Source organism: Lathamus discolor, chromosome 11 (genome assembly GCF_037157495.1).
Source record: "Lathamus discolor isolate bLatDis1 chromosome 11, bLatDis1.hap1, whole genome shotgun sequence".
NCBI lineage: Eukaryota > Metazoa > Chordata > Aves > Psittaciformes > Psittacidae > Lathamus > Lathamus discolor.
Genome location: NC_088894.1, coordinates 15,575,351 through 15,601,824, shown reverse-complemented (window position 1 = coordinate 15,601,824; position 26,474 = coordinate 15,575,351). Strand labels below are relative to the sequence as shown.

The following is a 26,474-nucleotide window of genomic DNA, read 5'->3' as shown; positions in this document are numbered from 1 at the left end:
ATCAACGCCACTGTGCTGTCAGTGACATTTGAGGTGGGAAAAGCATTAGGTAGGGAAATCTCTGGAGGAAAAGCAGGGAATGAGGAAGTAAACAGAAGATGGGTATAGATCATCCAGATCTGCCAGCAGTGTTGAATTTGAACAGTCCCTGTTGCTGTTTATGCCCTATGCCAGGCTTGCTGGTGCAAGGTCTGTGCCTTGGAGCAAACCTTATTTCTCACCTCAGGTGACTTCTCTCATGTTTCAGAAATTTACACTTTGATGGAACAAATCTTATCTTTTCCCTTCAAAGCAACAATTTCAAAATAAAGCCTCTGTGAAGCTTTCTTCGAATACCCAACAGTTTATGTGCACTGTCCAAAGCAACCCCTGTGAGTCTGAGATGCGGCAGGTTCCTGAACTTCCCAAACTGATAACTTCTTGAGGGAAGACCTCGGCCTTCCCTCTGTGAGAGGTCCCTTATGGTTTTCATTCAGACACTCAAACCACCAGTTACCCTTGAGCCCTGCTGGGCTGCAGTGTGCAGGGGTTGTGCTCAGGTGCTGCAAGCACAAGATCAAAATGTAGACTGTTCCAGCACAACCCTGTGACAATGCTGGCTGTGACAGCAGTCTGTGTGCAGGGGAGCTTGGGGGAAGCTTGTGTGCTGATGCTGTCTTCTGGATTGTCGTGGTTTAAGCCCAGCCGATAAGCCAGAACCGTGCAGCCACTTGCTCACTCCCCCCCACTTTTTTCTCTCTGCTTCTGGAGGGATGGGGAGGAGAATGGAAAGAACGTAACTCCCAGCGGTTGAGATAAGAACAGTCCGGTAACTAAGGTATAACAAACCACTGCTGCCGCCACCAATAATAATAATGATAAGGGAAATAACAAGGGAAGAGAATACAACCGCTCACCACCCACCCACCGATACTCAGCCCCACCTGAGCAGTGATCTAACCCTTACGGGTAACTGCCCCCAGTTTATATAGTGGGCATGATGTGCTGTGGTATGGATACCTCTTTGGTCAGTTTGGGTCAGGTGTCCTGTCTCTGCTTCCTCCTGGCTTCCCCTCCTCTCTGGCAGAGCATGAGACCAAGGAAGTCCTTGATCAGAGTAAACATTACTGAGCAGCAACTAAAACCATCGGTGGTATCAGCGCTGTTCCCAGGCTGAAAGTCAAAACCACAGCGCTGCACCAGCTACTGAGAAGGAGGAAAATGGCTGCTATTGCTGAACCCAGGACATGGATAAAACCAAGAAGGTGGTTTTCTGGTTGGCACTGTAGTGGCTGCAGGCTGACACCAGCTCTGGGCTCTTGGCTGCGAGGTCTCCTCCAGCTCTGCCCACACCGGAATACCCTGATGGTGTGGGTATTTTGCCTTGAACTGGCCAAGGCTAGCTGAGAGTGAGAGAAGTGTTAGGATTAGTGATCTGACTCTCCTCCTGTTTTCTTCCCTGGCAGTGTGTTACTTGCTGAAGAGCAACATCAGCCCAGACCTGTGCAATGAAGACGGATTAACTGCGCTGCATCAGGTGAGGAGGAGGTGGAGGACGTGGGTCCCTGCTGCTCGCACTGTGTGCCTTCCCACTGCCCTCTGAGCAGACCCGCAGGGTAAAAGGAGAGAGCTCTTGGGTTTCGTTGTTTTGCTTAGTTACAGCAGTGAAACTTCACTGTGTTGTGCTGTGATGCCGTTTCCTGGGGAGCAAACTGAGATTAGACCCTTCTGTTGCTGTATCCCAGACTGTTCAGTCATAATAAATGCTCAGGAAGTGGGGCTGGATTTCAGACATGAACAGCATTTCTTCCACCCTTTACTTTTTGCAGGCCTGGGTTATAAACTCTTAGAGCAGATAGGCTCACATTTAGAGACTTTGGCAACTGATGAGTTTTGAAACTGGTTTAAATAAATGATGCCCAGGGTGCTTGGAGAGCCGGCTGATGACCTCTGTAGGCTCAGGGACTCCCCAAAGTCTGTGCGATCAGCAGTAAAATACAGACATGCTGTAGTGGTGTGTGTCTGTCCTTCCTCAGAGCTCTCCAATGATCCCATAAGGGTTATTCTAGTCTTCTTAAGGCCCTCATCCCCACCCCTCCTCATGTGTCCTCATTCTCAGTACCTGCAGAAGGCCCATGGGACTCACTGTGCCCAGAGCGGCCACCTCCACTGCCACTGGAAACAGAAGTGTGGCTGTCACACTTGCTCTGAGTGCAGGACAGGGACTGATGGGTTTCTTGCCATTTGTCCCTTCTGTAAATGCTCCTATTAACTCTGGGTTTTGAATTCTTCTGCAAGTCACTTGCTCTCTTCAAAGCTGGATGGATGTTTGCTTAAAAATGCAAACTGGCTTCTGGAAGAATAAAAGTTCCCCACCACCAGCACCACCTCTCCAAAGAGATGTTATTCTGCACATGGAGAAATGCTGACAGCATGCTGAGAGCTGACACTTTCCCCGCTAGGTACTGAATCCATGGAGAATCACACCTTGCCCACTGAAGGTTCAGTTGTTTTAAAGGGGAATTTGGGAGCTGAGGCGGAAATTTTGCATCCACAAGAATTAACTGACTCGCCGAAGAGAGGGAAGCTCCTAAGTGAACACTATTGCCCATAAGCAGTTGCTTCCAATGGAGGATGCAGTTATACTCCTATGGTAACTTGGCTGTGTGATTGATAGGCATGATTTTAACCTCACTTCCATATCCAAATAAGAAATAGAAATGCATAAAGGGTCCTTGGCACTCAGCTACAAAAATGCTTGTTGTGGGTTGTAATTCAGCCCCCTGACAAGCCCTTCGTGCAGTGCTGAGCTGTGAGTCTGCTCTGGGGGTCTGCAGTAATGCGTAGGCCACGAACAGGCTTCTTGCAGAAGAATTAATCTTATTTTAGTGTCTTTGTCATACTCACGTTCATGTCAAGAAGTGAGCACAAGATGGATCAGAAAGCAGATTCCATCTTCCCTGAGGAAGAGTGATTGAGCTCCTCTTTGCACGCTGCCCCTGGGACTGTAGAGTAGATGCATCAAGGATGCTGATTTTTTTTCAGGAAATGAAAGTTGCCCTGTGAAGTACCTCATAATCTGAGAATCCAACTTACATCTCTTGAGATAACCATGGTAGGTAGTGTGAGCTGCTGAGAAGATTCTTATTCATCACATGCCAGTGTGTGGAATTTTCCCTAAGAAAAGGGAATGTCAGCTTGTCAGCTCATCCCTTGGTATGTGGTTATACTGGTCACGGTGAATTTCTGCTATGTTTGCTCTTGAATATGGAAGACCCAGCCGAAACAGAAGCTGTGTGCACATTTGCTATTATTCCTTATTGGTTCTGTCCCCAAACCAGAAGGCCCTGTAAAACACCAGTGACCTTCAGCGTGCTCAGTGTAGGCGTTCTGCATCATACCTTTCTCACCACTTGTGCTCAATTTGGTGTTTAACTGTTGGAGATGCTTGTTGCCAAACACTGCAGGTTGCCATGTCTGGATACTGTGGTATAAGCGAGCAGGTGTGAGCCCTTATCTTCCCAAGGTTTAAAAAACTCAATCTGTCTGTACCTCTTCCTCACCAGTGCTGCATAGACAACTATGAAGAGATAGTCAAGCTTCTCCTAAGCCACGGGGCCAATGTCAATGCAAAGGACAATGAGCTGTGGACTCCATTGCATGCAGCAGCTACATGTGGTCATATCAACTTGGTGAAGATCCTCATCCAGCAGTAGGTGGCTTTTCTGTGTCTGTCCCTTTCTACAGATCTGATTCTACCCACAGCTTCTGTGGGTGAAAACTGAGACTACTTAGTGCCTTGCCAGATTGCAGCAGTGGTGATTATTCCCTGCTTTCAAGCTATTCATTGAACTCCCTCCTGCCTGGGGGAAAAGAGGGTGGAGGAGGAAGAGCAGAAAGGTTGAGGACACACAGTAAAACCCTAGGTGACTTGTCTGTTTCATGAAGCTTCTGGAGACTGGGCCAAAATTTGCCACAATTGGCCTGTATTCTGCTGTGTCTGCGTTTGTGCTTGTTGAACCATGCTGGATAGGTAGAAATACGAGCAGGCAGCAGAACACACCCTCAAGCTCTTAAACACGACTCCAGGTCTTCCAGCTGTAGTCAGGGAGACACTGATGTAGGAGAGCAGCATGTTTGTGTAGCTCAAAATTTTGAGTGAACTTTGTGACCTCTTACTGGCTCTTAATTATAGTAACCTGTTAGCTTCTTGTAATGCTTTTGTTTCCCAGGGTGTGACATGAAGTTTTTGCATTGGACCTTCCACTTGTCACTAATGCCTCAAGCCTCTTCTAGGCTTGTCAGTAAAGAGGAAGAAACCAGACGTGCTTTGAGCTGTACCATGCGCAGCATTTAATGGGCACCTGCTGTGAATCCTGCCTGGAGCATAGTCCTGGCTCTGTATGGAGCCCTCTCCTCCATTTCCTGGAATGGTGGTGTAGAGAGCAGAGTGTTAACCTGCTGCCTTGCACAGCAGTGCCTGCTGCTCCTCCCTTGGGGAGGGAGACTTCTCCCTGTGATGCTGTCATCAGGGACGCTGGCATTGACAATTTGCCCCTTCTTTGGCCATATAATGGTGGAAGTGGAGCAGAGGATTGCCAGCAGCCATCCCCTGGAGGATGTTCCTACTTGGGTTATGGTTTTATGAGGGGGAAGTCATGTATGACCAACCTTATAGCCTTCTATGAGGAAGTGACTAGGTGGAGGGATGATGGTAGAGCGGTAGATGTAGTTTTTCTTGATTTCAGTAAGGCATTTGATACTGTCTCCCACAGCATCCTCATAGATAAGCTAAAGAAGTGTGGGCTTGACGATCAAGTAGTGAGGTGGATCGAGAACTGGTTGAAAGGAAGAAGGCAGAGAGTTGTGGTCAATGGTGCAGAATCTAGCTGGAGGTCTGTGACTAGTGGAGTTCCTCAGGGGTTGGTGCTGGGACCGGTGCTGTTTAATATTTTCATCAATGACCTGGATGAGGGAACTGAGTGCACCATCAGCAAGTTTGCTGATGACACAAAACTGGGAGGAGTGGCTGACACACCAGAAGGCTGTGCTGCCATTCAGCGAGACCTGGACAGGCTGGAGAGTTGGGCGGGGAGAAACTTGATGAAATTTAACAAGGGCAAGTGTAGAGTCTTGCATCTGGGGAAGAACAACCCCATGTACCAGTACAGGTTGGGGGTTGACCTGCTGGAAAGTAGCGAAGGGGAAAGGGACCTGGGGGTCCTGGTGGATAGGAGGATGACCATGAGCCAGCAGTGTGCTCTTGTGGCCAAGAAGGCAAATGGCATCTTAGGGTGCATTAGAAAGGGAGTGGTTAGTAGGTCAAGAGAGGTTCTCCTCCCCCTCTACTCAGCCTTGGTGAGGCCGCATCTGGAATATTGCGTCCAGTTCTGGGCTCCCTCTGTTCAAGAAGGACAGGGAATTGCTTGAAGGAGTCCAGCGCAGAGCCACAAAGATGATTAGGGGAGTGGAACATCTCCCTTATGAGGAGAGGCTGAGGGAGCTGGGTCTCTTTAGCTTGGAGAAGAGGAGACTGAGGGGTGACCTCATCAATGTTTACAAATATGTAAAGGGTAGGTGTCAGGATGATGGAGCTAGGCTTTTTTCAGTGATATCCAGTGATAGGACAAGGGGCAATGGGTGTAAACTGGAGCATAGGAAGTTCCACGTTAACATCAGGAAGAACTTCTTTACTGTAAGAGTGACAGAGCACTGGAACAGGTTGCCCAGGGGGGTTGTGGAGTCTCCTACACTGGAGATATTCAAGGCCCGCCTGGACAAGTTCCTGTGTGATGTACTGTAGGTTACCCTGCTCTTGTGGGGGGGTTGGACTAGATGATCTTTTGAGGTCCCTTCCAACCCTTGGGATTCTGTGATTCTGTGATTCTGTGAATGAGGGGCATAAAACCAGAGGAAATAAACGTGGAAGAACATAGTGCATTCCTGAGTCTTGAATGAAGATAAGGGAGTGTCACAGGGATGGCTGACAGGTGAGGAACTAGAGCTTATGGACTTAGTTATTATAGGCTGTCCTGTATTGAGTAGTTGCCATCAGATTCAAACTCTGGTAGCCTAATGTCATGATCCCAAGCTCAGAAACAGTCTCCCCTGAGCCTTTTGAGGAATGGGGGGGATTTAATTTGTTTTGCTACAACCAAAGTTGTCCTTGGTGGCATTTGGGCAACTATTAAACCCCAGTTAGTTTTTCCTAAGCATTTATCCCAGTGTTTGGCATTGTCTGCTCTAGGATGTCTGAGGTCTTTTCTTGTGTAACTCAGTTCTGTCCTTGTAGTGGAGCAGACTTGCTGGCAGTGAATGCTGATGGCAATATGCCATATGACCTCTGTGAAGATGAGCCAACTCTGGATGTCATTGAAACTTGCATGGCCTACCAAGGTAAGGAGACTGAGTTCATGTAAAATACAAAAATGGGTCAATGTAGTACTAAAAATTACCTTGTTTCTCAGCTCATGATTTGTCCCTGGAGAAAAGCAGGATGCTGCTGGCTGGCATAATTTCTTAAGCCTGACTCTGTCTCGTTTCTCTGATTCCTAAATAACAATGAGGGTAAAGGACAGTGGACAGTCTCATCACCTACAAAGCCTCTGAAAAGGATGTGGGGTCACATCAGCCAGGAATCGTAAGTCTAATTCTACTTAAGCAGTAGAGGGACAGACCTTTCCAACTCTCCTCTTTCTAACTGGAATTTTAACAGGGATTACACAGGAAAGAATCAATGAGATGCGGGCTGCTCCGGAGCAGGTCATGATCTGTGACATTCATGACATACTTGCGACGGGACAGGATCTGAACAGGACTGATGCCCAAGGTGCCACGCTGGTGAGTGAAACTGGCGGCTTTTGTTTTTCCTTCCTTCAGCCTGGAGGTTACGAAACCTGCCCTGTGGCAGGAGTTACACAAAATCAACATGTGCAGGTCACTGAGAGGAGTGAGGAAGCTATTTGGATCTTGTTCCATGCTTTAGTTTATTGTCACATAGCTGTCCGTGAGTACAGCTGGCATAACTTGGTGTCTAACCCTGCGCTTCTTGAAGCAAATCCCTTGTCTATGTGAGCTCTGTCAGTTGTGCAGCAGCTCAGGTCCCGCAGCAAGGGTCCTGTCTGACAGTGGCCGATAGCAGCAGCTTCCAAAGAAAGGTGCAAGAAATCCCACAGTGAGGAGTTGCAGACTGCAGCACTCATACTTAACCTGTGGGGAGATGGGACTGAAAGACATTCCGGTGACCTCTTGCTTCCCACTAGTCGTGTAGTCTGATCTGACTCCTGTGGAGCAGACGTGAGTCCTCTGGTTTTCGTGAGAGCACGATCTGGTGTTGGGCAATCTGAAGACCTTCTGCCTCTTCTTTCTGCTTTGCACAGCATCTGCCTCATGCACAGTTGATAGACTACGATGTTTATTCATATAGGATGGCACCTGCCCCTGGGCAAGGAGAGCAACCAGGACAAATGTACAGCAGAAAGCAAGCTGGCATCTGATTTGACTGGATGCTGTCATCCAGGGACCAAGAATGCTGAACAATCCTAGTCCTATTCCCTCCTTTTTCAGCTGAAAAAGTGTCTCTTAAATCCTTGCTTATAGAAGTCCCAACCCAGGGAAATTTTACTAATGCTATCATATGTGTTGGGACTTTGATGCAACCTTGGCCATTTGATGCTTGGGTGCAGACATAACTGATATACAGACCACATGTGAACATCTGCTTGATGGTCGGACTATGACAGTGCATTCGGGTTTCTTAATCTAAATTATCACCTGTAGCATATACCAGAAGTGTAAGGGGAGCATGGGCTCGCTCCAAGATAAACTTGGATGACTGAAGCTTTTATTCCAGCTTATTTTTTAGCATGCTTTCCCCTTTAACAAGGATTATATACATAAGTTTAAGTAGACCTCTTGGCCTCCCTTTTAATATCACCCCCAAGTGATTCCTTGTTAATTCGCATGGCCTCTAGAGGGTATGACCCAGTGCTATAAAATCTATGTGGAAATTAATTGAATTGCAGAAAGCATCACAGTTTATCTCCACTTGAGGGTTCAACTTTGGGTGGTGGAATCCACATGGGAATATTTGAGAAGAAGCTTTCATTCTCCTCTTCAGCACGGCTGAAGCAGGATGGGCGCTGGCTGGAGTTCAGAGTAGGGCCTAGGTTAGTGTTTTGCTCAGAGATGCAACAGCAGACACCAGTTATGAAAACCGTCAGAGACATGAAGTGTTGTGGGGGACTAAAGGAGTCTGTTATTGATGTCTCCAAAGTGGTTGTTGTAGCTGGAAGCCAATATCTGAAAAATCATATTCCATTAAGTAAAAGTAGCCAAGGATTAAAATGGTTTTGGTTTTGAAATGGTGGAAATAATTATAGTGTGAATGGAAGCGCAATTGCATGGAGAGAATCGGGACCAAAGCAGGCTGAAAATGTGATAAAAAAAAAAAAAAAAAAAAAGAAGACATCTATGGCACTTAAATGAGGAAGAAGAGACATTCTTCTGCCATGAGAAATGCAGTTTACAGTGGGTGATGTTCCCCATTGCAGGCTTGCATTTTAATGGTGCTGTTTCCTTACAAATTGGGCAGCATTTAAAAGTCCATGTTTAATGCAGGTAATACTGAGTTTTAGTAACAGGAACAACCTGCTTTTGACCAGATGGCATCTGCCAAATGTGGAATGCACTGCCTGTCCAGATCTAGACTCAAGACATTATCCAGGAAATTCCACTGAAACTTGGTGTATAAAACCATTCGTGGTCCTTGCAGGTGGTTCATGCTCTGTTCCTTATCTCCTAGCTGCATATAGCTGCAGCCAATGGTTATCTGCATGCAGCTGAAGTCCTCCTTGACCAGGGGGCAAGCCTGGATATTAAGGACTGGGACGGCTGGGAACCTCTTCATGCTGCTGCTTTCTGGGGACAGGTAATGATTTTGTGGCAAGTGTCATGTATGAGGGTGACATTTCTTTTTGCCTGGGCAAGCTATAAAGAACTCTGCACGCAGAAGAAACCCGTACTAGGGTTATACTCTCTGGACAGCATTACATGAGGTACTTGGGGCGCCAAAAAGAACCTGCTGCTGAGAAAGCTCAGGGGAAGTATGTCCATGCACTTGAGTGGTAGGAGCAATGTTTATCATCACACATGTACCAGAATAATGTGAGGCGAGCTGAGCATGCAGGCCATTACTTTTTATCATATTGCAGCTTTTCAGCTTTGAGGAAGAAAGTGATTGCCTAAAATACCTCTATCAGCTTGGCTTTCTTTCCCTTCCTTTAGATGCAGATGGCTGAGTTGCTTGTGTCCCATGGGGCCAGTTTGAGTGCCAGGACATCTTTGGATGAGATGCCAATAGGTGAGTTTACTAAGCTTAAAAAAAAAAAAAAAGACAAAAAATCCCTTTTCCCCCTGAGCGTGCTGGAGTCTTCACATGGTGCTTTCAGAAGCATCAATGTCATTTTTCAGGCGTCTTTAGAATCAAAGTTGCTGTTATTTAAGTGGGACTGAAGTTTTAAAGCACCTGCTCTGTTCCTTCTGAAAATGCTTCTTTCTGCTCATAAACCCAAAAGAGAATGCATTTCTGAAGCACCAAGTCTTTCTCCCATGTGTTTCCACTCATGTTATCCCTCTGTACCTGTGCTGGGTACAGGTACCTGCTCTTCCGTTGCAGTCTTTGATCTGAGCAGCTGTTGAGTGCAGCCCTAATACTTGGGTGTCTAACTTTAGCTTGGTGCAGTGAAGTGTGGTGAGCTCTGAGGGGTTGGAGAGGAAGGGGAAAGCACACACAGGTGTTGAAACAGATGGGAAGTACAAATGCTAGCATCTGGCCATGTGTATTGTAACCTTGTGCCAGTTTTGCTTTTTGAGCCTTTATTGAAAAATCTGTGCATCTCATTTGGAAGGTTGGAGGTTCTTGTCTTCTATCCTGCTCTGGTTTAGGGTTTTTTTGTTGTTTTGGAGGCTTAAGTAAAAAGTGCTGTATTCAGGGGAGCTGCACTCTGTTAATTACAGAAATTTCTTGTGCTCCCATCCTGGAGCATCGGTACAGTGGTGAACTCTCATGTTTCATGGGTAAAGGCACAACATCCTGTAGGAATGGGACAAATGATCCAGCTGAATACCTGGATCATTGCAAAGCTGAGCCCCTGTCACAATCAGCTGCTCTTGTTTTCTGCTCCTGTTAAGGTGTCCAAGCCATTATGCCTTGCCTAATTTGTTTAGAAATTAATGTGCTTATACATATTCCGCTTAAATTTCCCTTCTCTTCCTTCTAGCATTTGTGGTTAGTTGTATATACTAGGAAGGCAGACGGTATTAATGGTACCACATTTGAACTGTCTGATTAACAGCTTGGTTTGTGTGTGCCATAGATCTGTGTGAAGAGGAGGAATTCAAAGTATTACTTCTGGAGCTGAAACACAAACACGATGTGATCATGAAGTCTCAGATGAGGCATAAATCCTCCCTGAGTCGAAGGACGTCCAGCACTGGCAGCCGGGGGTAAGTGTGTTGTATCCCACAGGGTACCCACGGCAGCAGCTTGGCCACCCAGATTTGACTGCAGAACACCCTGTGGTCGGTGTGAGAAAAACGTGTCTGTCCTTCCTGAATGAACTCTGAAAGGCAGAAGCTGACTTTGGTTCCTGAAAGCAGAGCTCCTTTGAAGGGTGGTTCTTTCACTAGGAAGAGGTGTTACATCTTGAGGGAAAATGGCTTTGCACTGTCATGGTTTAAGAACTCCAAGCAGAGGAGCAAGTGATGAGAATTTACCGTTAAACCACTGATACTGGTGTTGGAGAGTCAGTGCTTCACATGGATTAACTTGAGCTTCTCGATAATACGTCTCATGGCCAAGATGCTGGTCTCAGATACAGGTTTTTAGAAGATGTTTACTAAACACCAAAGCAGTCCTGCAGACCACAGGCTCCCTAAAGAGCCCGTGGCCTGTTTCCCTCTGCATTTCCTCCACTGGTTGCAGAGTAGATCATTGGGTGAGCTGTCTCAGATCTGACACAGATTTGCAATTGCTACTTTAAAACTCCTTAAAATTCCTCTCACCTTTAATATCCACACCAGTGCCTTTGCTTTGCGTGGGTGCCAGGAAGCTAACTTCACATTCCATTGCAGTGAGAGAGGCTGTAAAGCATGAGGAGGAGCTGAGAAGATCTGTGGGGTAAGAGGAACTGTCATGTCCTGCTCACAGCTTTGATGCCCCTCTCCCCTGTCCCACAGGAAGGTGGTGAGGAGGGCCAGCCTTTCGGACCGAACAAACCTTTACAGGAAGGAATGTGAGAAAGAGGCCATTGTCTGGCAGCAACTGGGCACAGCAGAAGAAGGAAGAAACTCGGGTCTCATTGGAGAAATTGGGGAGATTCGGTCTGACCAGGAGAATACAGACCCTGTAAGGAATCTCTTCTCTATTCTGGGAGTCACCAAAGAGGGCAGGGAGCGCAGGTTCAGTAGCAGTGAGTGCCCTGGGATTGGAGGTGGCTGAAAAATTTGTAAATCTCATCCATCAGATGTAAGCAGAAGACCAAATCCTCATTTGGGATGAACTAGCATAGCCCATTGAAAGTGGAAAGATGGTGCTGGATTTACAGCCCTCTGGTTTTGAGATAAGGCCTTAGGGAACCTGGAAGTTCAGGAAAAATGCCATGTGCATTTCTCTTTATAGGTAACAAACTGGTAATCACAAAAGAATTGTAAGCTTGTTCTGCAGTTATTCGTTTAATTTGGTTATTGTCATGTTAATTAATATGCTTATTTAACTATATTTGAGTTTTTTCAAAGTGAGCCCTTCTGAGTTAATGTTCCATGTTCCTGGTGGGGAAGCAGCTCCTAGCTGGGGCTCCCAGCATTACAGGGGCCTGTTAAGTGGGTGAATTCAACGTCTGTGCTGCAGTACCTGTCTGGTGGAAAGGCTGAGTGTGAACAGGCTTAGGAAGTTGTCACAGGGGTGAATTGTGCTATGGGGGATAGGAGAAGTTGCTCTTCTTTCATGTCTTCTTGTTACAGAATTCACTGCTGGAGAACTCTTCCCTCCTTCCGGAGTTAGCAAACAAAAGCACCCAGTGTGACTCTGAAATCCCCCTCCAGAATGGACTCACGGCATCTGCCAGCACTTACCAGTACACCTTTTCCAATGGGGACATTTGGAGCATGCATGCTGACCCTGAGAGCAATCCAGGCCACATGCTGCCCTACCACAACCCCGGGCTCCCTGACACGGAGCAGTTCTGGGGTGTCTACAAGGAGCACAACCATCAGACGCTCTCTGAACTGAAGCGGCAGCGGGCTGCAGCCAAACTCCTCAACCACCCTTTCCTCAGCACCCACTTTGGCAGCGGCATGGGAGGTGTTGCTGAGAACGTGGGTGAGGCCAAGTCGCACCTAATCGAATCCAGGACTTCTCCCTACAGCTCCAATGGGACCTCAGTGTATTACACAGTGTCCAGTGGTGATCCACCCCTCTTGAAATTCAAAGCTCCCATGGAGGAAATGGAAGAGAAGGTGCATGGGTGCTGCAGGATTTCCTAGTCTCATCTGTTTCTCACCCCAAAGGAAATAAGGCGTGGGTAGGCTGGTTGGATCTATCACAGAGGCCAGGTTGTTTGCATTCCAAAGAGACAATTTGGTTGTGGACATCCTGACTGTGGCGGCTGCGTTCATCTCGAATTGTACTTTACCCTGCCAATTACTTTCATTGCAGTAGAATGAGTAATGCAGGTGGCGCAAGGCTCTTAGGAGAGGAAGGGAAGCACACTGATATGATGTAAAAAGAGTTGCCCTACTCTTCCTCCCTGGGGAAGAAGATATGGTGCTCTTCCTCCCTGTCCTTGGGAAGTCATGAGATGCCTTGGAACAAAGAAAGGATCTGAATGAAAATCTTTGCATCGGAGCCTCTTGCTGTAAATCACCAAGGAAGGTGACAGTTCAGACCTGAGTGTTCACTCCTGGGTGATGCATATATCCTGGAGGGGAGATCAGCCCCAGCATGGGTTTGCAAGAACGGACAGAGCTGTGGTCCGTACAGCCGGATTCAGCACTTACAGCCTGAGCAATGAGCAATCATCAGTGCTGCACTTGCTTTAGGAAGTTTGCAAGGTGCTATCTCCTTGCAGTGACAGCTCACCAACAGAAACTGTGCACTGGCTGGGTCCCGTTCTGCTCATGTATGGTCATCACTGCAGACTGCCATCAGGTTTGAAGCAGAACTCTTCCTGAACAGGCTTCACTCCACGGGCTTTAAAACTGATGTTGCAATACAGGGCCCTGGCAATAGAATTTTACTGCAATAAAATACTGACAAAGGTCTATATTGGGATAAGCAATTTAAGCTTATTTGTACTATTTAGACTCTTAATTTGTTTAAAACTGAAAAGACTTTTGCTGATCTCACATTCCTGTTGATTCTGTTTGTTTACTCTCTGCTCAGCACAGATACTAGGGGCAATATGCTTCGTGTTCTGATTTCTTCTGAGTTTCCAGAACCACAGGGCTTGGGAGGGATGAGGAGGAAAGGCTTGTGACACTAATCCAGAAGCACCTTGAACGCATTTCTGATCTCCCTAGGGTTACAGCACTTGCGTTAACCTGCAGTCTTTGGCTGAAATAACTGTTAAAGCATTGCTTTGGTAGTTGAACACTGCAGCAGGGCACGACGTTTTGTTTCTTTTGGTCTGTTTTCCAGCTCCCATTCTGAAGTCATCAGTAATGGTTAATAGCTGTCAGAAGAAGACTTAAATGCCTCTGCATAAGGGAGTTGCCTAGCGCCATGCAATTCTTAGCAAAGCTTCTGCTGTTGAGCAGTCGGCCCTCCAACACCCATGGTTTAGTTTAGTTCATGTGAGCTGTGACAGGCTACTTGAGAGACACCAGCATGGTATGACCTGGGGCTCTGGCACTGGCTCATCACCAGTTAAGTCTTTACATACCTGGGGAGGTGAGAAGAGAGTGCCCTGGGGGGCACAGCTCTGAGGGACTGGCCACAGTTAACAAGTTGTGTCTGCAGAAGTGACTGAAATCTGCAACCCTTTTTCTGCACAGAGGGACTGTTGCACGCATAACTGTTTGCCTGCATGAATATATATTTTCTTGAGCAGTTCAAATCTCAAGCTCTGAAAACAGATGCCTGTTTGGGTCTCTGTAAGCCATCAATGGATTAAATCCAGCTCACATAATTGTGCTTCAGCCAGGCAACTGCGAATGCAGCTTCCCCCCATCTTCCTTCTAGCTGGCAGCTATTAGACGTCAATACTACACTTCACACGTGGGAATCCTCACAGCCCTGCCTTTTTTCTAGACTATACAAAGATGACTTAAGCTGCCAGTGACTGTCAAGGGCTACCCCCAGCAAACAAAGCCCATCGCTGGGGCAGGATATATGATGATACAGGGCTCTGGGCTTCTCATTCTCAACTCCCAGAGGCTGCAGAGGTGCAGGAAACTCTTCTGGACCTGTGAATTTATTACAGTGCTGACAATTTACTCTTCTGAACCCTAAATTATTCCAGCTGTGATCTTGAGCAAACAATTAATTTTCTATCAGGAGAAAGATATTGCAGGTTCTAGATTACAAAACATCCCCCTAATTGGTCGTTGTATTGTAATTGTAAAATTGGCTGTAATACAGCTCTTTTAGCTCTGTCACTGTGAGCTAACAGGCTCACTGAAGTCCAGTGGTGTCTGATCCAATGTCATCAATTCTTTGATGATCAGTTCATATTCAGATGAGAGAGTCAGTAATCAGTAACTCTTCCAGGGTACGTTTCACAGCCATGCCAACTACTTACCACTGGCTTTGGGTTGAAGTTGCATCAGACTGGGACTTGGAAGGCAGTTGAAGGGTGGCCTAGTATGGATTCATGCTTATGTGTTGGTGACGCTTGGGGTATAACAGCTGCTGCCTGTGGGGCACTGGCAGATACGCTCAGGGAAGGAGCTGGCAGTTCATGCCACGGCAGAGTTGTTGATTGTAGGCATGGGATGAACAATTCTGTGAAGTGGGTATTTAACCTGCTTTTGGTGAACTATTTTGTAGAGACAAACAGGCTTTCAAGGGAATAACAAACACACGGATACACTCATATGTGCATTGTTGGAGCCTATCTCTGGGAACATGGCTTTTTATCATGAAATTTAGCAATGTTACAACAGTAGTGTTTTTTTAATATCTAAGTGTTTTAAAGGCTGACCCAGTGGAAAGCTCTGAGGTACATAGCACAAGGCACCTGGCTGTTTCATTCATTAGCATTGCTAGAAAGCTGTAGAAACTAGAAATCATGTTGTAACTGGTGTATCTAGCACATAGGATCATAGAATCAACTGGGTTGGAAAAGACGTTTAACACATCAAGTCCAACCACTACCCCAGGACTGCCAAGACCACTTGGCTTATTAGAGGAAGAGGGGGGAGAGTTATGCTATACTCCATGTTTTTAGGCTCAATAAACATTGAAGTTGTACTTAGATTCAAGATCAGATTAGAGTCCCACTTCTGTCAGCAGTAAGCCAAAGGCTGTAGTTGTTCATACACAAAGATTAGAATGTGGGTGTATTGCTGCGTCTATTGTAGGCAGAGCTGCACATAAGAATAAACCTTCTTGCAAACTCTAGTTTCATGCTGTAGTCACACTGTTTCTAGCAGGCTCACTGGTTAATGAGAGCAGCTTTATTTCCATGTTGAAAGACTTTGTTTTAGATGGAAAATAAAAGGTGTTTTGTTTTTCTACTTTATTGAGTTCAAACCAATCCCAGAATGTTAAATAAGGGCTGAAGTGTACCATGATTGGGATATGTTTGACGTCAGACCTGGCTCTGTATTTCACGTACCAAGTGATGTGATTACTTAGTCTCTGTGGTGTTGCAGAATCATCAAACTCTCCCAGTCTTGGGAATGATGGTGTGCTTCTGTACAATCTTGAAGACAGTGGCTGAAGGATGAGGACCACCTGATTGGGAAGGAGAAGAGTATTGCAGGGCAATAGCAATAATGAATAAGTGCTGCAATACTCAGTGGAGGTGGCGAGTTCTGTGGTTTATTGAGCAGAGTCTTAGTTCATGGGGTTGAAAGAAGTTACAAGCTCCCAAATGGCATTACAGCTTGTTCTGTGTCCTTTTGCTTCAATATCAGAGCTCTGTTTACCCAAATCTTCTCTGTGGAAACTAAATCGGTAATACCATGAAATAGGAATACCTTAACTGAGATGGCAATAGCACCGGTCTGCAGTGAGCCATAGATGAACTGGTGTCCATCTGCTGGAAGGGGTTCTCCCTGCATCTGGATATTTCTGTGCCTTATCATACTTGCTAAAGGTGACTCGGTAACTGGAAGTCACTGAGGTTTGGGTTAGTTTTGATGCCTGTACAGAAGAATGTTTTGCAAGGGAACAGTTCAGAGCATACCAGATTTTGAAGTTTTTATTTGCTTTTTCAGTTTCTTTCATGATAACCTCCTCTCTCTTCCTAAATAGACAGAAATGAACTGCACAGGGTCTTCATTCTAATTCAACAAAACACATTGACCTACCTTGTTATAGCAGTTCTCTGCTGGCAGAATCCAGAATACGCCTGTAGCAGCAGTCTCGCCTCTTACTACAGAACACGGCTAATATGTACGTTGTTTTGTTTTGCCTGTGGCTGTACCACAGAACTTGTGGTCCCTGGTTGTTCTTCAGCTTTATTCTGCTGTACTCATGTTGGCCAAACTGGCAATGGACTTCCCAGTTCCTCCCCCGCCAGCTTGAGTACTGCTGGGTTCTTCAGGCAGCATGTGCAGCACAGTTATGACCTCGAACAGTCTGCTGTATTTCAACTGCTGAAGCAGTTTCAATGGTTGAGGAGACTCCGCTCAAGACACCTGTTCCCAACCCTACACCAATGCAATTATCTCCACCCACAGCCGGGACACACATACGGGTTTTTAACCCGTGCAGATGCAGCCTCAGTGCTGTCAGCTTTGCACCTTCAGCCATGAGACTGCAGCGTGCGAGCGGGCTGTGGGAGTGTCAGTGGCCCTGGTGCTGCTGCGTGTCTGGGGTAGCCACAGATGACAGCGAGCCCTCTGCAATAATGCGTGATTCCAGTGATCAGTAGTAAATGACGTACCGATAAAACTTGATGACATGTATTTTATGTGGAAAAAAAAGAATAAGAAGTGTACATGGTATTAGCAGCTTTGTGTATAAAACGGCATTTTGGCAATCAGAGTCTAATATATTTAAAACCTTTTTAAAAAAAAAGGATATTTAATATTGTATGGAATTGACACTATTGCTACTGTATGAAGATGGTTTCTTAACATGTTGGAGCAATGCATAAAATCTTAAACTTGACATAAAACTCATGCCAAAAGGGTATATCTGACAGTATTAGCACCTGACTCCATGTCTTTAATAGATTGATTTTTTTTTTTAATTTAAAAAGTATATTAAATTTGTTTTAATAATACAAAAACGCCACCGAGTTTTATTTCATGGGTTTACATCTGGGGACTCTGCTTAAATGTTTGTGCCTCCCCCTCAGCTCCAGGAGTTGTCTGGAAGATAAACCCAGGCAGGGGTAGGTAGACCTTTCAGTGTCCAGCCGGTAGCAGCAGCGTGCGATGGGGACGAGCAGCAATGACGGCACCGGGGCTGCCTGTCCCGGGTCTCATCCTCCCCGGGACATCAGGTGCTCGTCAGCGCGCTCCTAACGGGGGTGCTTAGCGGGGGCTGGGCTCGGCCGGAGGCAGGGGTCCGCAGCACGCGATGGGTGAGGGAAACCGGGCCCGCGGCGGGCACTGCCGGCGGACGGCCCCGCCTGAGCCGCCGCTTCCCGCGGCCGCAGCGAGCGGGGCCCGAGGGGCGGGGCCGGCTCCTCCGCAGCCAACCGCGGCGCGGGGCGGTGCGCGGAGCCCCCACTGGCGGCTGCGGCGCGGCGCTGTTTGGATTCAAACCCGCTATAAAGCGGCTGCCGCGGCCGAGCGGAGCCGGTCCGCGCCCCGCGCGATGGCGAACCCGTCGCAGTGGCTGGAGGAGGGTGCCGGGCTCTGGCCGCCGCGGCCGCCCGGGCCGTACAGCGAGGCGCAGCGGCTGGCGCTGGAGGAGCTGGTGGCGGGCGGCCCCGAGGCGCTGCGCGCCTTCCTGCGGCGGGAGCAGCTGCCGCCGTTCCTCTCGGAGCCCGAGGTGCAGGCGATCGCGCGGGGCGCGCTGCCGCCCGCCGCGGCCCCGGAGCCGGCGGCCGAACCCTTGGCCGGCGTCTCCCTCGACGCCTCGTCGCTCACCTACTTCCCCGAGCGCTCGGACCTGGAGCCGCCGGCGCTGGAGCTGGGCTGGCCGGGCTTCGCCAGCGGCGCCTTCCGCGGGCTCACGCGGGTCGAGGCGCACTTCCAGCCCGGCTGCGGGGACAGCATCTACGGCTGCAAGGAGGCGGTGCGGCGCCAGATCCGCTCCGCGCGGCAGGTCAGTGCGGCCGCGCCGGGGCGGCTGCGGGCTCGGCTGCGCCTGGGGCCCTGCTGCAGCGGGGCCGCGACCCGGGGCAGGGATCGGCGACGGCATCGCCGGGCGTCCCCTTCGGGTGGCGCCCAACGGGGCCGAGCGGCTTTAAAAGCCCCGTCGGGCAAAGAGCGCTTCGTTGGAGCAGCTCTGCTCTGGAGCCACGCTGACAGAGCTGGGCTGGTTCCGGCAGCTCCAGTGCCTAAAGGGGCTCCAGGAAACCCGGAGAGGGGCTTTGGACAAGGGCCTGTAGGGACAGGCCAAGGGGAATGGTTTGAACCTGCCCGAGGGGAGACTGTGATGAGCTCTTAGGCAGAAGCTCTTCCCTGGGAGGGTGCTGAGGCGCTGGCACAGGGTGCCCAGAGAAGCTGCGGCTGCCCCATCCCTGGCAGTGCTCAAGGCCAGGTTGGACACAGGGGCTTGGAGCAAGCTGCTCTAGCGGAAGGTGTCCGTGCCCGTGGAATAGGTTGGAAGTGGATGAGCTTTAAGGTCCCTCCCAACCCAAACCACTCCAGGATTCTATAATGTGATTCTGTGACAATCTTATAAATACACGACTGGTGCTCATTCCTCCATGTTTGTTGATGTGCTACACCCATGATATCTTGCTGTCCTCCTTATTGTCACTCCAGAAGGAGCTGGCCAAGTGTTCCCTGTCCCCAGTATGACCTGTAGGTCCCCTACTGCTCTTCACGGTCAAACCACCCACTGCTTACATGTTTATTTTGCTCTTGTTCAAAGTGGAAGGTTTCCTTTTTGTGTTCCTTACCAATGTGCTATGCAAAACGGATTTGCATGCAGAAACCTCCTGCTGTCATAAAAGGGTATGACACAAAAAAAAAAAAGGCCTTTCTTGAAAAGCTTTTTTTACTAAGGTAACCGTCTGGTTATATCTTATTTCTTTACCTCTTCCCTTCTTCATCTCATTGGTTGTTTTTAAGAAATGTGCAGAGCTGTTCTCAGCAGGATTTCCCTCCTACAGGAGTGGCTTGTTTTGATCTGGTGCAGAGTATGGCTTGAAGGCCATGCAGTGTACTGACTTCTAACTGTTCTCTGTAACTTGCAATGTTACCCGAGTTTATAGCCTCCAACTGTAATCCGCGGGAGGGAACCACCCTTCTGGTGAGCAGCCACTCAATGGGCTTAGCTAGAATTTAAATGTACAGCTTCCTCTTCAGTGGCCAAGTGAAGCAAGCCCCAGCTCTGCATAACGTGTGCACATGGCACACCCTGAACTGAGCTTAGTCCTAGCCCCGTTCCGAGTGCAGGAGTTTAGGGTGTGTATGAGGATGACACGAATGGTGGGCTTCTTGCCAGAAATGGTCACAGAGGGAGAGCTGTTTTGAAGGGATCTCATCAGGTGGATGAGGCTTGTCTGGTGACTCAGGAAGCTCCATGGAAATACCTGTTTATCCAAAAAGCTGTTCTTGCTTGTAGTATCCTGCCAAATGCCTCCCCTTGCTCCAAACCAAAAGCCAGGGAAACTGTTCCTGCCGCTACTGTGTACGTGTCTGATACATGAAGGCATTTTTTAGACACGGAATGGAGAGAAATATTGGCTGTCAGCTGCAGAGTAGTATTGTTCAATCATGTCTGAATTTGGGTGAATTTGAGAAATAGGAAGACTTCAGATGCTGTACAGTTTCTTCTCAGCTCGCTCAAATACGGTTGGTTTAAGTGATTGAAGGGGACCCTATTGCTACCTTGCCTCTGCAGTCCTGAATGGATGAGTGTAGAGAAAAGGGTTTTCTCTCCCTCCTCTAAACATAACTGTACTTTTGCCCATTTTGAGTAAAAGTGTATTTCTTTTCAGCTGCTGATTCTAGGATTAGAACCCAAGTATACCATTAATTGAACAGTCATTTGAAGGCATTAGTGCTTCCAAGGTGTTTAGTGTGAATTTTTCTGTGTTCAGGGGTTATTTTCTTACTCGTCTGGTCTTGTGAAAACCATCTTATTTTTCTTTATCGTCCTTGGTACTTAGACAAGTGACTGGGTGGAGAAAGCCACAGGAGAGATGCAAGAAGCACAAGCATAAACTAATACCAACATGACTGTGTATGTTATGCCCAGGAACACATCCATATGGAGCCAATCCCTTAGGGAGCAGGACACAGGTGGGAATGCAAAGCTTAGCCAGTTCTCGTGTGAAATACAGGCAATGCCACCCACAGAGTGGCTGCGTTGTGAGCAGGCACACCTTGTGGAGATGCCTTATGGATCTGACAAGGGCAGGCACTGGGTACCAGCAGTGGTTGTGTCATTGTGGTTCCCGATGCTGCTCTGATAGAGAATAGGAAAGTCATGAAATCAAATCCTTTGTGTCCCCACAGCGATGTGTGCTCCTGATTTTGAAGGGTTGAGAATTCTTGCACCAAAATGATGTGCGATCTGGCTCTGAATTTTCTAGAGAAGGGGGTTCATAAACACAGGACTGTCATCTTGTCTTTGGCCTGTTGAAAGAACATCTCCCCATCCTAGGACTTGCCTCCTGTAGAGAACGGTTGAGCGAGTGGGAGGATTTCTTGTGAAGGTGTGTGATGGAAACTTGGAGCATACCAAGTGTAAGAGTCTGGAAACTGTGTGTTCAGTTTGTATGTTGTCACAGAACTAGCTTATGTCTTGGTAGCTTGTTTAGGGACAACATTCCCTTCCTACCAAATAGAGGAATCAGTTGGGGGTTGTGAGATACTCAGCAGTGACAGTGAGGAGGCCAGTTGAGCTGATTCTCCTGCAGGCAGTGGCTCCATATAGCAGGTATGGCACCCTGGGAGAACAGGAGGTGGAGGCAGCTGGTCTGGAATTTGGTTCTGCTGTGATGGCTTCCCCAGTGTTACAGAAAGGCCAGATTAGAGGAGACCGTGTATGAAAGCAGGATGTGAAAGTGTACAAAAGCTGCAGCAGAAGTGAGGAAAAACCTCTTTAGGCTTACTCTTTGCTATTCAGGGCACAAGAAATTTACAGAAACATTGTGGGAATATAGAAATCTTTAATAAGTTGCCAGGGCCTGCACAGCAGGACAAAGAAATGTGCATCTGGCCTCAATGGTGGGAGCAGAAGATGGCTGGGGGGGCAGTCATCTGGCCTTGTGTAAAATAAAGCCCTGGAACAAATGCTTTCACTTCTCTTGCAGGTGATTGCCCTTGTGATGGATGCCTTCACAGATACCGATATCTTCAGTGACCTTCAGGATGCCTTTAACAACCGCAAAGTCCCTGTCTACATCCTTCTTGACCAGGATTCTCTACCCCATTTCTTGGAAATGTGCAACAATCTGGGAGTCTGTCCTGAGCAGGAAAGTGTAAGTACTGACTGTGGGTGCCTGGGAGTGGTTTGCTTTTATTTTTTGTGCTACAGTTTATGGTTATGGATGTCCAAGTTACGCTTCTGTAAACCAGCAGACTCCCTTGGAAGATTACAGCGTCCTGTCTGTTCGGTAACTGATGTAAAAGGGATTTTCTGACATGTTTCTCAACTTCTGAAGATCAAGACTCAATATCTTATGGTTTCAGTTTCTAACACAACATGTGAAACTGCTCACAAACTTGGTGAAAGCCATGCAGAAAAGGCACATGTCCTGCACTATGCTCCCTGTGTGCAGGAGCTGCAGCCTACCCTGTGCTGGGTTGGGTGTGCACTGTGATCCACGTCCTGAGGAAACAATTAGTTTTGCAAGATGTAAGTAGCTTTGTTCTTTGACTCAAGGAACTGCTTGCTGAAGAAGCAGAAACATGGCTCAAGGGTGGTATAGCTCTGGTAACATCTCATTTCTTTCCTCATACATAGTTACTTTCTTTTGAAAGGGTTTAGATGATGTGACTCGGGTGATTTATTAATTCAGAGGAATATAGGCTGACATATTCAGAGGAATTTAGGCATGGCTTGGCATGGCTTGGTATGGCTTATGTTCACTTCAGTGAGAGCTTCTCTGGATAGGGAGCACTTCTAGCTTCCTGGACACTAATGAGTCAGAACTGGCTGTTCTCTCCTCAGACTCTCCTAATCTAACAGAAATTTAACTGTTAACATGTGCAGACACTGTGAGGAAGCTCATTTTGTTCCTGTCTTCCATAGTGTGCATGGCTGCTTTTAGGTGGAATTACTAATCAAAACTTTTTGGAAATTACTTAGATCTGATATTTTTCCCTTTTCTGAAGCAGCTGCTGAGAGTTCGAGCCCTCACGGGGAGCACGTACTACCTGAGATCAGGTGCCAAAATTGTTGGGAAAGCCCACGAGAAGTTCATGTTAATTGATGGCATTAGAGTGACAACAGGTTCATACAGGCAAGTATTGGGGTCTGATGGTGCTAGTGAAGCTACAGAAATGGGGGGGTTCTGCAAGAAGGAAGGATGTATGACCTTTGCTATTTGCCTGGTATTAATAAAAGCCAATGGCAAATGGACTGGCTGAGCCTAGGTGGGGCTAATGCAAAACTGGAAACAGCCTTGGAAAACTGTTTTGCACAACTTGTTGCTAGCAAAGCACCTGGCCATGGCTAAATAGAGTCTTTTCTGAAGGAGAATGAATAAACTTTATACCCTCCTTTATGCACAGCAGTTCAAAGCTAAGTCTTGCTATCTGTAACTGTATGTGTTGAAATGCACTGGAGATTAACTGTGGCTCTTGGTTTGTTCCCAATAGTTTCACGTGGTCCGATGGGAAGCTGAACAGCAGTAACTTGCTGCTGTTGTCAGGGCAAGTGGCTGAACACTTTGACATCCAGTTCAGGATTCTTTATGCCCAGTCAATGCCCATCAGCCCTAAGTGTCTGTCCAGCTGCAGGAACAGTGGGATATTCAATCACCTGGTTAGCAGAATAGAGTCCTCTAAAGAATATACTGTGGAAGGCAACTTGAGAGCAGAATTTGCCAGATTGTCTAGTACTCCAAAGAAACTATTGAAAGAACCAGATGAGGCTGAAGATAGTTCTGGAGAAAACTCTTGTAACCTGGGGCATTCTTGCCTCTCTGAAGAGGCAATCGAGTTCAGCAATCGAGTGGCCATTGTGGATCGGAGAAGCACATCGACTCAAACTGGCCCATGGGAAGAGAAGCCAGCAGCAACTGTGTGTAATGCTGCCACGCAGACCTATTTTGTGACAGCAGAAACTGGCACGCAGGCATCAGTCACTGCTAGAATGACGGGCACTCAGACTTCAGTCTTGTTGAAAACTGCGGTGACACAGACAAGGGAAAATGAGTACACAGAAACACCCATGCTTCACAGAAAGTTGTCAAAGGAAGGATCTTCTCTGTCTGGAAAGGCTGTATCAAGTTCTAGTCTGTGGTCACTGTCTTCATCCTCATCCCAGTGCTCTCTTGCCAGCTCTACTGGCTCAGTATCTTCTCTCAGGTCCTTTGAATATCCTGTCCGTCACAGGGCAGATTATTTCCAAAAGCTGCACAAGGAGAGGCAGTTCCACTACTCCACTATCAGGTCGAAGCTGAGCCACATGGTACATATCCTGTCCCGGAGGGGCCATGAGCCTGAAAGCTATGTGTCCCAGTACATGGGAAGATGCCACCTGAAACAGAGGCGTGATATCAGTGCCAGCTTGCGCAGCCTCCAGGACCTTTCCCTGTATTCTCTGAATAAGCGATGACTCCACTGAATGCAGAACATGCAATACCCAGTCTCAAACTGCAGTCACTCTGTTCCTGCTGATTACTCCACTTCCTTCCAGGACTTTTCTTAATACACATGTACAACCCCCTCCAGCACTTCGTTTTATACTATGCAGTTTTAAGCAATAAAAAAAGAGGTGTTTATTTGTATGGTAAGTACTTACCTGTTCCTCTTATATGTGTTAGTGGTGAAGGTTCATTTTAATTTTGGATGTATAACCTGAAAAGTAAACCTGATTACTGCTTCCTAGGATTGCTAACGCTCTGGCTTTATGTACATTTGGCAAAACTGCAGGCAGGTGGGTCCTGCTTGGGGGCAGATTTGGTGACATCAATGTATACTTTTTTTTTTTTAGTATTGGCTTTTTTTCCTATTTTATCTTCAGCATGAGGGGAAACAACCTTTATAAGGAGCCATAAAGCTGATTTTATTCTGAATTCAGCAATATATACATTACTCATGCATTAAACTTGTGAAGGGGGTCTAACGGAGTTGCTGCAGGTTCTTATCTTCAACTGTGTCCTTTGCCCATTGTTCAAACCTTCTGAAATGGCCTGAAATAATTTAGGTCTTCAGTTTGATCATCCCCTTGGGCTTTTGTGTAGGTACACACACACTTTTGTGATACATGCACACACACACACACACACACACACACACATACACATATATATGTGTGTGTACATATATATATATATGCATGCATTCTCAGAAGAGCATCATGTCAAAACTAGGACTGGGAAGTAGCAACTTAACACTGTTATAGCTGTACTCATTTTAGAGACAGTCCTGATGTAAATGTTTTCAGTATTTGGAACTAAAAGCTGGATATATTGGACCTATATGACTACTGATGGGAAGGTGTTGCTGAAGTGTCGGGTTTTGTGCTTGTGAGCAGAGCTGAGATGGTATCTCAGCTGTATCCTTATTGTATCTTATTGTACCTTGCTGCTCCATACCTGCCGGACTCCTCTTTTGGAATGACTTCAAGGAACTTTGTCTCTTGTGCAGCTTGTTACACAGGGTTAACAGTTTCAGTTGTAGCACTGTAAAATGAGCTTCCAGCTCTGGCTCAGTCTAGGAACATATGAGCCATCTTGCTTCTATTGAGAGACCTGTACAGAATGTAGAAGTGAGACAATCACTAAAGGCATATGACAAAGCCCCTGCTTAAAAGCAAACTGACATGCACTACAAAATGTTATGGGTTATGTTTTGTAATGTTGTACAACTGTGAGAGTGAGGGAAAAAAAACCAACCCCAAACCCACCTTTTAACTGTCCTACCTGAAATCCTGTTTCCTGCTCTGCTTATCCTTTCCCCACTACTAACTTGGGTTAAGGAGCTGCACTGTTAATCTAGTTTTTCAATATATTCTGTTTTCAGTATTAAATGCATCCTAGGCTAAGTTGCTTTACAGAGACATGATGTGGCTCTTCCAGCAGCAGTGTATGCGTGTGTCTGCGCTTGCTGGATTACTGGTCTGAGCAGTGTGGAGGTTCTCTAAGACCTGACCTGTGCTGTTCTCCACTCGCCCTGCATGTGAGTGACCAACTGGCCTGTTCAGCCAATTCAAACCGGAGTCTGGGTGGTGTATTTTCCTATTTATCCACACGTGTGTCCAGTAGATGGCACATTTAAGCTGTTGTCTTCAATATACCCGTAAACAGCAAAGAATGCAGGAATAAAGAAAAATCCAAAACACAAAAAGGGTGCAATTCCAGTGTACAGAGCAATGCTTTTTTTCTACTAACTTAGGTGTTCCCACCTCCGAAATCATATAGATATCTATGTAGGATAAAGAGGTTTAGCTACTTTTATTGCTTGGATTTCAAAGCAGCCACTCCTTCTGTGAGGATGGAGGCAGATGTACAGAGAGGTGCAGGTTGAGGAAGAAAAGCTCTGTCTGTGCTTAAAGAGGTAAGAAGCTGGTTCCACGAGCTGGAATACGGGGAGTGAAGTAAGTAGCAGAAAGGGAGCTGAGATACACTGTCAAAGCCAATTGCGAGCGCCTGTGCTCAGCAGTGCTTCTATGTGTGTAAAATCAACTTGTGTGCTATGTACCTTTATTACATTGCGCAGCTGTTACGGTGCTCTCACAAGAACAAGCAGCAGTAGTTTACAAATAAACTCATTTTGCCGTGGGGGTTTTCACCTGATCGTTGCAGAGCTTTGTTTTATGTTTGTTTGGTGTTTTGGACCCAGATGTCTCCCAAGCACGTCCGTGTGCTTGGAGCTCTCCTGCTACCCTGGGCTCGCAGAGCAGGCTGCTCTGGGGCGCCTGCCCGGGGCGGGGCCTTGGCCCTCCTCAACTTCGAGATTAGGTCTTTGATCACCGGGGCAGCAGCGCCAGGGCTGTACTTACTCTCCCCGCTTAATGCGAGGTCTGT

At 47.2% G+C, this 26,474-nt stretch overlaps 2 protein-coding genes across 3 annotated transcripts in view; both read left to right on the top strand.

Annotated features, from left to right (window-relative positions):
* PPP1R16B (protein phosphatase 1 regulatory subunit 16B) overlaps positions 1 to 15,719 on the top strand; it is a 62,397-nt gene extending 46,678 nt beyond the window's left edge. For both annotated transcript variants that reach the window (XM_065691586.1, XM_065691584.1), the window contains exons 3-11: positions 1,446 to 1,516; positions 3,546 to 3,691; positions 6,272 to 6,375; positions 6,695 to 6,819; positions 8,783 to 8,908; positions 9,265 to 9,340; positions 10,356 to 10,485; positions 11,218 to 11,386; positions 12,001 to 15,719. In XM_065691586.1, the coding sequence (XP_065547658.1) occupies positions 1,446 to 1,516; positions 3,546 to 3,691; positions 6,272 to 6,375; positions 6,695 to 6,819; positions 8,783 to 8,908; positions 9,265 to 9,340; positions 10,356 to 10,485; positions 11,218 to 11,386; positions 12,001 to 12,522 (1,469 nt within the window). In that variant the 3' untranslated portion in view covers positions 12,523 to 15,719. The remainder of the gene's footprint in view (positions 1 to 1,445; positions 1,517 to 3,545; positions 3,692 to 6,271; positions 6,376 to 6,694; positions 6,820 to 8,782; positions 8,909 to 9,264; positions 9,341 to 10,355; positions 10,486 to 11,217; positions 11,387 to 12,000) is intronic.
* Positions 15,720 to 17,913: 2,194 nt separating this feature from the next.
* On the top strand, positions 17,914 to 24,239 carry LOC136020424 (protein FAM83D-like). The gene is made up of 4 exons (XM_065691497.1): positions 17,914 to 18,424; positions 21,591 to 21,758; positions 22,618 to 22,742; positions 23,101 to 24,239. The coding sequence occupies exons 1-4, from the start codon at positions 17,972 to 17,974 to the stop codon at positions 24,059 to 24,061; spliced, it is 1,707 nt and encodes a 568-aa protein (XP_065547569.1). The 5' UTR covers positions 17,914 to 17,971; the 3' UTR covers positions 24,062 to 24,239.
* Positions 24,240 to 26,474: the final 2,235 nt, after the last annotated feature.

Bases quoted from the DNA above. Each gene is read 5' to 3' on its own strand.
- LOC136020424 (XM_065691497.1), top strand. From the start codon at position 17,972: ATGGCGAACCCGTCGCAGTGGCTGGAGGAGGGTGCCGGGCTCTGGCCG. The intron at 18,425-21,590 runs GTCAGTGCGGCC...CTTCTCTTGCAG, and splicing joins AGATCCGCTCCGCGCGGCAG to GTGATTGCCCTTGTGATGGA. The intron at 21,759-22,617 runs GTAAGTACTGAC...TTTCTGAAGCAG, and splicing joins TCTGTCCTGAGCAGGAAAGT to CTGCTGAGAGTTCGAGCCCT.